Genomic DNA, 10,346 nt, shown 5'->3' with positions numbered 1-10,346 from the left:
TGAAATTTATTGAAAATTGGAAATTTTATATACTTCAGAAAAAATTACTCTACACGTAAGATTAATCTATGATAGACCAAAAATAAGCTCATCAAAAACATGTCTTTGGAGTCTAATAACTTAAATTGCACTAAAAATGACATGCAAATCCAAACGCATAAAGGGTACACAAATGATGACATATATATATAAATTTTATGTGTAATTATTTTTATATATATTTTTATATATTTTATTGATATAATTAGTTGCATATTAAAAAAATTAATATAATTAATAATATCAATATAATACATAAAAGTAACAATACGTAGCATATAAAATATGTAAGTATTAACAAATGCCCTTCTTTATTCCTAAAAAAAAAAAAAAAAAAAGGCATTGGCGACAGACAATAGCGACTTGATATAAATTTCTTGTCTATATATATATATATACACGTGTACTAGGCTTCAAAATTTATGTAATAATTTCTTAGGTCGAGATATATATATATCTGTACAAATATGACCGTACGTACGTTGAAGAGGAAAGAGGAAGGATATTCGGAGTACTAGTCCTTCGTGTTTTAAATTACACACCCAAGCTGTATACATCCCCACCATTAATGGCAACACTTGAAGCATATGCTCCTGCGCTTTCTCCCTCCAACTGTTCAATCCTCTCCACAGCCTCCTTCATATCCAACCTTCTCTCCTCATCCTCCTCGCAACAATTCAATCCAATCTTCAAAAGCTTTAGAAGTTCACTCTTACTGTTCTTCAATCCCCCCATGTCTGAATCAAACACTTCATTTGTCTTCTTTTCCTTGATCATTGCGTTGACCCAACCAGCCAAATCTGCATTACGATCATGAGCTTGCATGATATAGTTCTCTGGAAATCTTCCCGTTAAAATCTCCAGGATTAGTATCCCAAAGCTCCATACGTCGGTCTTCTTTGTTATGCGGCCATGTTTCGCGTATTCAGGTGATTTGTAAGCTATCATCGTTTGTTGGGCAAGATCTAGGCTGATCACTGGGGCTAGAGCATAATCAGTCATTACAGGATTGAAGGATCTGTCTAGAAGCACGTTCGAGGATTTCAGATGTCCATTGGGTAAGACTAGGGTTGGGATTGCATCATATAGGTAAGCCAAACCCCTGGCTACGCCTTTGATTATTCTCAAACGAGTCAGCCAGTCAAGTGCAGGCTTGTCTTCACTATGATTGCCTGGGTAAACAAAAAGAAGAATGTCATGTGAATATAAGCACGATCGATGAAAATAACCACAATATTATAAGGAAATTCTCTAGATCCCTAATTAATGTGTGAATCTTGAGCTGCTTCTCAGGTTCCTTGGGAAAAATTAAGAAAAAAGATCATAGAGTCGCTAAAAGCATATTATATACACACACAGAGTACGTACCATGAAGGGCACCAGCTAAGCTACCGTTCTCAACAAAGTCTGAAACTAACAGCTTCTCCTCTTTCCTATAATAATATGCCACAAGAGGCAGCAAGTTTGGATGACTCAAGTTTCCCAGCCTTCTCATGTGCTCTTGAAACTCTTCCCTTCCCACACTGTTCATTTGCTTGCACCTCTTTACCACCAAGGATTGCCCGCCCATTATCCTTGCCTTATATGAAGATCCGTATGTTGCACTACCCAAAATTTCAGCCGAGGCTCTGAGCAAGTCATGCAAATCGAACCTCTCTCTGTCATCCCTAACAAACGACAACTTCGTCGCATGCTCGACTTTCCTCGTATTCCCAGTAGTACTACTGCTCTCTGGCTTTCTTCCTTCCAGTACTAGTACTTCTTGGTGTCGATAGGAAGCAACGTTAAGCTTGTTTTGGTCTTTCAACGACGTTGATGTTCGCTCTATTAAAGGTGATGATTGCATTTTCATGTAGAATATGAAGAAAAGTACTCCAATAATCACTGCTATAAGGAGCCCTGCGAGGACCACAATAAGGGCAAATCTTGAAACTGGTAGCTTTGTGCGCGGGTTTTTGCATAATTCCAAAGGAGGCCCGCAAAGATATTGGTTACCTACATTTTCGTTAAAATATGAATAAGATTCCGTGTATACATATATATATTAATGTTGGTAAGAAAAAAAATAAAGGAGTATGTTCTAAAACAAAAAGTAGTTGAAGTTTCTCACAAGCAAACCGACATTCATTCATTTAAGAGTTCGCTTTTCTATTTATAAGCCGGTAGAGAAGATAAAACGGTGATTTACATGCCAAGATTTCTTCTATATATAGAAGAACTCACATCCATGTAACTCATACAAGGAGGTGGAAGATATTACAACGGCGGTTTGCACTTTCCAAAATGTACGTTGAGCTACATGCAGATCATGGATGGCTAAAGCAATATAATTACCTGAAAAACAATTCGAGTCCATTATGCTTAAGCTGACAGGGATTGGACCCTCCAAATTATTGTTAGAGACATTAAACTTCTTCAAATTCTTCTGTTCAAAATTGGGTATTTGGCCTTCAAATTTGTTTTCATCAAGTGTCAGCACCATAAGCCTAGGCAAGGCAGTAAGGGATGAAGGAATTCTACCCGTAAACCCATTATGAGACAAAAACACTTTCTTCAAGTAACTCATACCCTCAAAGGCATCATCCGGAATCTCCCCAGAGAAATGGTTATACGACAAATACATAGATTTCAATGCACTGAGTTTCTTGATATTAGGCATTGGACCCGCAAGTGTATTGTTCATGAAGCTCAACGTCCTCAAGTGACGCAAAGAAACAAGAGAATCCACGTCTATCGTACCCGTCAATCCCTCGTTTTCGAGCTGCAAACCTCGTATATTCCCATTAAAACAAATTACACCCACCCAACGTCCCCTGTTTCCTTCACAAGGGCTGACATTAGGATCCCAGTTGTCGAGAGTTTTCGCATTCCCTAACGACTCCTTGAACTTCATGAGGATCTCCGTGTCTGATGCACCAAAAGATTTCATGGCCGTAAAGGATAGCAATATCACGACATGAGCGAAGGCGAAGATTAATAATGCATGAGGGCTTGGTGCGCGCATAAGCGTAGCCCAGCGCGCACCCGTTAGCATTTGCGCAGACTGAAGATAATGCCCGGCGCGGCCGTTCGATCACAAATTATGAGTACGTAGAAGGCAAGGTACTTTTGATTGCATGCATGGAGCTTTTACTCTCTCATCGATGCCATTGGTGAAATAGGAATATGATCGACGTACGAAGCTAGGATCAAGAACAGAAAATGGTGCTACGTACTACAATCACGATTCATGTAAACGAATTATGGGGAGATGAAAAGCCAAAGGTTTGACTAATTCGATCAGGTTTGCTTAATTTGAATGCCAGCTACTCAGTTGGGAAGAGGCAAAGAGAGATGTAAGGACGGCCTTCAATTTATTTCTTCTCAATATTTTGTGAAAATATTCTATTTATAATCCCATGACACAATTTCATAGTGCTGACGTGGCAACATTTTTTTCTGAAAGAAATATTTATAAATTAAAATTTTGTAAATAAAAATCATATTAATAATAAGTAATGCAATACACCACATCACTATTCAACTACTTACATCTCACTATATATGATGTGACATATTTATAATTACTATTTGATAATAAAGAAGTATGTAATAAATGATCATTTAATAATGATAAATATACTATATCTTATTTAGTGAAATAAAAATGAGATAGGTGTATATAATTTTCAATTAATAATATAGATAATGTATTCTTACATTGATTTTTGAATAGAATAACCATTTTTTGTGTACGACATTGCAATGTCATTTATTTATTATGAATTTTGTAATATACAATCACTTTCAAGTATTTTGTTATATGTATGTCAAAATAATTATTTTATATTAAAAAATATTACAATTAATTATATTTATAAAATATATAAAAATGACTACATATAAAATTTTTGTAGACCGTTATACGCCGCTTCCTTCTCCGCCAATCACTTCCTCAAAATATTCGGGAAATACTGTTTTATTAGTTTTGACCAAACTATGAGAAGCATCTTAAATGTGATGTCGGTATAAATTAGCAAATAAATACTAAAATTATTATTGAAGAAAATATTCCGCTTAGAATTATGGGAAATAGAATCGCATCTGTGCGCTATTATTAGTCTTCACTAAATAACACCACAACATATGATATAACAACAAGAATTTTATATGGAAATCTTACGTCACATACTTCTACCTAATTAATATATGATCTATTATTTTTTATTTTTTATTTTAATATTTAAATATTTAAATATGTATGTATTTAGATAGAAGGATAAAAATAACAAATTACATATTAATTAGATAGAGATAAGTGGCGTAAAATTTATTTTTTAGAGAAATTCTATTTGTAGTCTTCAAGTAGGGATTGCATGTCCAGATCCTTTATTAAAAGATAAAAAATATCATTTTAGGAGAGGTATTTTAATAATTTTAAAAAATTTTAAAGATAAAATTATCTATGACTACATTGCAGTCCCAAAATGAGAAACGTATGTAGCATTGTTCTTTTTTATAATATTTCTCTGTATAACAATTCACAACATACATAGTAAGCTAATATTATCCTAGTTAGTTAATAACTCCTGCCTCTTGGATAGCATCATTTCGGAGAAGATGGCCACTAAATGATGCCTTCGTCGATCTTTAGACTAGTAAGATTTTATGTATCGTTTGATAGTGAGATTAAATAAGATACTTTGCAAATAATAGTAAGATTATTGATATGAGATATTTTTTAAAATAATGTGTTTAGATTAAAAAGTGAGATGAGACGAGATGATTTTAAATTATGAAGTAATTTTAAAATAAGTGTTTAGATAAAAATATCTCTCCATACAAGTTTATTTCATCTCTAAAACCACACCACTCCCTTAGTGCGAAAGAAATAGACACAATTATAGGGATGAATTTTTCAACAATTATATTGAATATGTAATAAATGTGTACTGTACTACTGTCTACCTCGCTTGTCTATCTCTATTCATACTTCTTGGGAACGTTGATGCGGTTGATGCGGTTGATGCGGCATTTTCGTTCGTATAAATGATATTTCAGATTATACAACACCTTTTATATAAATAATACCTATTTTTGTCTAAAATAAAAAATTGTTAATTATATAAAAATAAAATCACAATGACAGTAACTTATATAAAAAGTCATATTTATTTTACAGAAAAAAATAAAACATACTTTATTTTTGCAGGGAATGGATTTCTCTAAAATTGGGGGAAGCCTCCAAGTGCGAGCGTTGACGGTGCATGGAAATGGAATCCAAAAGCTCCCCGAATTCTCACGCCACGCTCCTGATTCACGGTACATTGCATATGGTCACTCCTCTTCTTCTCCACTTTGGCACGACACCGACTGAAACACTTTGATTTCCTCATTTCCTCTCTCGCTATCTCTCTCCCTCCCCCCTTTCCTCTCTGACATTTTCTGTTCGATGGCACAGGCCGAACTGCGGGAAAAGCAAAGGAACGCACCGGAATCCCCTCAGAATTACGACATCGTGTGGGAGGAAATGGAGAGTCATAGGACGAAGAGAAAGAGGAGGAAGCGAAAGAGAGTAATTGTCGAAGATTTTGAAGAAAAGAAGAGAGAAGAACGGGTTCTGCGAAGGGACCCACTAGAGGTGTTCGGTACGGACATGATGTCGATGATACTGAGTAACCTCGACGCACGCAGCGTGGCACTGTCTCTCCTCGTCTCCCGTGGCTGGCACGGCGTCGCTTCCAGTGATCGCATATGGGGCCCCAAGGTCAGTCAGTGCCCTTTAAAATTTTATCGGTTCAAGCTTGGGTTTTGGTGTTTTTTTTTTTGTTTTTTCGGTACAATTTGGGACTTGTATCATGATTCCTTTGTTTTTGTTATTAATGTGTTCGGTTCTGTGCCCAACTGGGAAGTTGAAATAGACAATGGGATCGGTTTTTTTTGGGTAACTTCGGTTTGTTAGACATTGGAAAGACAGAGTGACTGATATCCAATGGTTACCAGCCTACCCCTTCCGGCAAGCTAACAACTTACCATGATGTGCTAGCTATTACTCTCGCTAGAAACCCAGAGTTGAAAAAGATATCAAAAACTCATTTTCTAGGATTAAAGTGCCAATTGTACAGGAAAAAAAAACGCGTTCATAAATAAACCAACTCTACAAAAGAACCTCTACCCAATCCCAAGTTAGGCTCCGTTTGGACGTTTAGTTGAGTTGAGATGAGTTCAGTTATATATTTTTATAAATAGCAGTAAGTTGAGATGGTGGAGTGAATTTTGGGGGACCAACTTAATATGAGTTTGGATGTATTTAGATGTTAAGATGAGTTTAGATGTATTTATGAGAAGTTGAAAAAGGTTGTGGGTTCTGCGTATAAATAAGTGTTGAATTGAAAAGGTTGTGAGTCTCACGTTTAAAGAGGTTTTGAGCTGAGATGAGTTTAGTAATTTGAGAGTTTGGTGTTTGGATATTAGACTCAGTTTAAAATTAGACTGAACTGAGTTGATTTCAGTTGACTCTAAGTTCTAAACGGGACCTTGCTTCTAGGATTTTTCTGGCTCCTTTTTCCTTCTCAAAATAGGAACTTTTGATGTATACTCCCGTGTACCCTCTTTTACAAATTATGGGTGCCAATAAAACTTATCTAGCTTATTGAAAAAAAAAGTTGCATCTTTTAGCATATCAAGCTTCAAACTGGGATTGGCAATCAGATTTTGGCTCAAGGCCCGTTTAATTGGCTCGCACTGCAGGGTGCTACAGACTCCTTTGCCCTGCCTTGTCTAACTTGGTTGACAACTACTCCTATACCATACAATTTAAGCTGCAACTGACTAGAAACGTATTTGTGAACAATGTAGAATAAATAGTAGTAAATGGATACAGGCTGAGGTGTGAACTGTATTGTTATATGTCTACATTAAACAGGAACCACAATGCTTGATGGGTGGACACTACCCTCAATAGTTACATTATATATAAAAGTTTCTTTGGATAATTTTTTTCCCTTGCTATCTTTTTTCAAGACATGGGTAAGCAATTATGGGAAAGTAGAGGTGATGCCTATGGTAATCATTCAAGTTGCTCTACAATGGTGAAATCTTGGAATAGGATTGAGGTTGCACTGGATGTGTACTCTGTAAGTAAAGATCTTTTTTTCCCACCAATGAGATATCCAGAAGGACTGTAGTACCCTCAAAAGTGTAGAGGATATGAAGAATGTGATACCCCCATATGATAAGATTGAGGGTAGGTGGTGTATGGAATCCCACATTACTTGATAAGGAGAAGTTCTTGCTCTTTATAAGGTTTTAATGGGGCTGCAATTGTATCATTAACTTATCCTTTTGGAGTATAGGCCATGTGGTTTGGGCCTTCCATTGGAGCATTACAAATAGTATCAGAGCCTATCCCAACTATAAATGTGGGACTTGAGCCGTGCCACCTATAACAGACAGGCCCAATGAGGACTTCGGGAATTTAAGGGGGGGTAGATTATGATACCCCCGTATGATAAGATTGAAGGTAAGTGGTGTATGGGATCCCACATTACTTGGGAATGAGAAGTTTTTGCTCTTTATGAGGTTCCACTGGGGCTCCAATTGTATCATTGACTAGTCCTTTTGGAGCATAGGCCATGTGGTTTGGGCCTTTTATTAGGGCGTTACAAAGAATGACGGTCATGTTGGATTCTTATTCAGCTTCCCTATACTTGAAGGTACAAAATTAAGAGTCAGATCACATCCATAAAAACATGGCTGCCTGTTAAGGAAATAGTTTCATTCTCTTTTCTATTGCTCTACTTATTGACATGTATACCTGGCAATTCCAATGGTATACTTCATACTAAATAGAAATGATATGGAAGTGTAGCCAACTAACCAAGGCATGAGTCTGCAAAACTTCAACTCGTCAGTTTGAACCCAACTGGTTTCTACAGTGACATTTTGCTGCTTATTATCTATTCTACCATACAATATTTTTTTGAGGTACAAATTGTGGTTTATTTGCTTCTTTGTTGAGAGTTTAGTGAGCACACACTCAAAATATATTGTTGGTAACGGTAATTTTTTCAATGAAGCAACTTAAGTTCATTTTCATAGTGATGAATCTTCGTGTGGTAAGGAAGACTAAACTACGCATTATCTTTTATCTTTTTTCAGTTGGAGGAACTGTGGGTTGGGAAAGCACACATACCTCGCCTGTCACAAATCCGGGGATTATCCAAACTGACCGCTTATTCATTAGCTGTCAGGGATGGCAAGCGTGTAACTCTCTCTCTCTCTCTCTCTCTCCCTCTCTCTGACACAAACACACAAAAACAAATGCACACTTCTCAACCCGGATTTCTTATTTTATTTAAGGGGTGTTTTGTGAATGACTGTACCTTTGTTGTCAGAACCGTATCAGGAAGGATGATTTGTGTGATCATGTTTGGGAGTTTCATTTTAACAAGGTATGTGATTTTTGAATTAGGTCCTGGTGGCCATTGACACATTACCTTTTAATGAAGGGTATGCTGTGATGTTGATTTTTGTGCTGAAACTGTGACCATAACACGTCTTTGTGTTTTTTTTCTTGTATCGGTAAAAGAAAATTTAACATTTCAATAATATAAAGGTCTACTAGGTGCAAAGATCAAAGTATGGTTTTCATTTTAATAATGCAACTTTTGTGAAGGTATTGGTTATGCCATGAAGTAAGAAGTAAAGAATTTCTAATTTTTTCCCTATAGCATATACTAGAATTTCATATCAAAACATTTGCATGGATTGGCCTCATATTCTATTAATTATGACTACTCTCAAATGATTTTGCAAGGTTAGAGAACTCTTTATTTTCTTGTGCTTGTTACCTCCTTTGACTCTTTAATTAGTTAGATCAAACTCTGTTGAGTAAGCTTTTTGTGAATTTAATTTCTCCACGTCCCCATAGTTAGTACCAATTTTAGGGTTACTATTGGTTTCATTTGATATTTCCCTCACTAATTCTCAAACTTTGGTATCTCTCCAGCCTTGGCTGACTCGTATGTGATGTTTGTCACCCTGTGAGTTGTGCTTCTATAGCTGTATGAGTCCAGTTGCCATTGTTTTGGATTAGCCTAATTGATCAATTAATCTGAAAAATACCATCTTTTCCCTCAGGGGGCACCTGAATATTGGCGGAATCTTGATCCTTATTGGAAGGGCACTGGCCTTCCCATGCGCCGCTACTTCCATCCAGACGGGAGCCAAAGCGCAGATCCTGATGATATGGTATGGGGCGGTCATGAGTGCTGCTACTTGACTGTCACCAGCATTGTTGGCGAAGACAAAATCAGGGAACACTATGTGAGGATAAACCGATGGCCTCGAATGTCTGTGTCTAGGAAGCAGGACTGGAGCTGGGAATTATCAAACTGCCTTTATTCCTACTCCAGCATCCCCGATGCTGATAGGGAAGGTGGTACTGGGCCGCTATATGGACTTGTGTAGTTTTCTTTTTACTTGTAAATTAACCTTTAGGGCTTGCCGGTTATCTGAGTTGGGGAATATTATGTATGTTTGGGCAGAGCTAATAAATTAATCCAGGATATAAATGTGTCTCTGGTGACCCAATTATGGCAGGTTACAGCTTTTTTAGGTATGTTCAATATCACATTTCTCCCTCTTTTATTCTTCCAAGCTGTGGTTGCCAAATTGTATGTTGACTTGATCTGGCATAGTATGTTAATCCAATTCAGGGCGTGCATTGAAATCGTCACACGTCTCAAGTTGGTCTCATCCTGTGTACAATGTGAATTCGGTGTGCACATTGATTGAACTGAACTAAACTGCATTCCGGGAGTCGTCGAATACGTCCTTTGTTCCAAAAGTAGTCAAATTTGGATTAGGTTGTGGCATTGAGGATAGATCTCTCTGATTTCTGCGGAGGTTATTCTAAACTTCTGAACATCGATTGAACTGATCTTGATGGTTTTGTATCTCAACCTATAACGCCATCATGCAGCCGCCAATCTCGGTGATTAACACCAAGCCACAGGCAAACCTCCATCCACTATGACTAGAATTCCATCTTTACATCCACCAAAATTGAGCAGTTTTTCCATCGTCACAGTGCCAACCCCAGTTTCACCGTGATGATCCATTACAAGAGAGACAAACTCTAGTTTACTTAACAGGGTCGATGGAACTTTACATTCCAGCTTTACCACTGAACTGATTTCAGCATCCCTTGCCACTTGAATACAACAACGAAATTATATCACATCAATTTGAGTTTCCCAGCATATCACTCGTTCACTCTCATTGCCACTACTGCAATACCAAAGAATACGTGGCAACTATCTTCA

The 10,346-nt window shown here is 37.0% G+C and overlaps 2 protein-coding genes across 3 annotated transcripts; one reads left to right on the top strand and one right to left on the bottom strand.

Moving 5' to 3' along the window:
* Window positions 1-381: 381 nt before the first annotated feature.
* LOC122295183 (pollen receptor-like kinase 4) lies at window positions 382-3,293 on the bottom strand. Its single transcript, XM_043104292.1, has 3 exons — window positions 2,374-3,293; window positions 1,408-2,034; window positions 382-1,211 (listed from the first exon to the last, which is right to left on the bottom strand). Exons 1-3 carry the CDS (start codon window positions 3,071-3,073, stop codon window positions 574-576), a joined length of 1,965 nt encoding a protein of 654 aa, XP_042960226.1. The 5' UTR covers window positions 3,074-3,293; the 3' UTR covers window positions 382-573.
* Window positions 3,294-5,182: 1,889 nt separating this feature from the next.
* On the top strand, window positions 5,183-9,777 carry LOC122300833. Of its 2 annotated transcripts, none has more exons than XM_043111746.1 (5): window positions 5,183-5,340; window positions 5,480-5,785; window positions 8,179-8,283; window positions 8,415-8,471; window positions 9,160-9,777. In XM_043111746.1, exons 2-5 carry the CDS (start codon window positions 5,549-5,551, stop codon window positions 9,487-9,489), a joined length of 729 nt encoding a protein of 242 aa, XP_042967680.1. In that variant the 5' UTR covers window positions 5,183-5,340; window positions 5,480-5,548; the 3' UTR covers window positions 9,490-9,777. The 2 variants fall into 2 exon arrangements, with proteins under 2 accessions (XP_042967680.1, XP_042967679.1); XM_043111745.1 differs by having other exon boundaries at window positions 5,269-5,354.
* Window positions 9,778-10,346: the final 569 nt, after the last annotated feature.

Source organism: Carya illinoinensis, chromosome 2 (assembly GCF_018687715.1).
Source record: "Carya illinoinensis cultivar Pawnee chromosome 2, C.illinoinensisPawnee_v1, whole genome shotgun sequence".
Classification (NCBI taxonomy): Eukaryota; Viridiplantae; Streptophyta; class Magnoliopsida; order Fagales; family Juglandaceae; genus Carya; species Carya illinoinensis.
The sequence above is the reverse complement of the archived record's forward strand: the minus strand, read 5'-3'. Positions and strand labels throughout refer to the sequence as shown.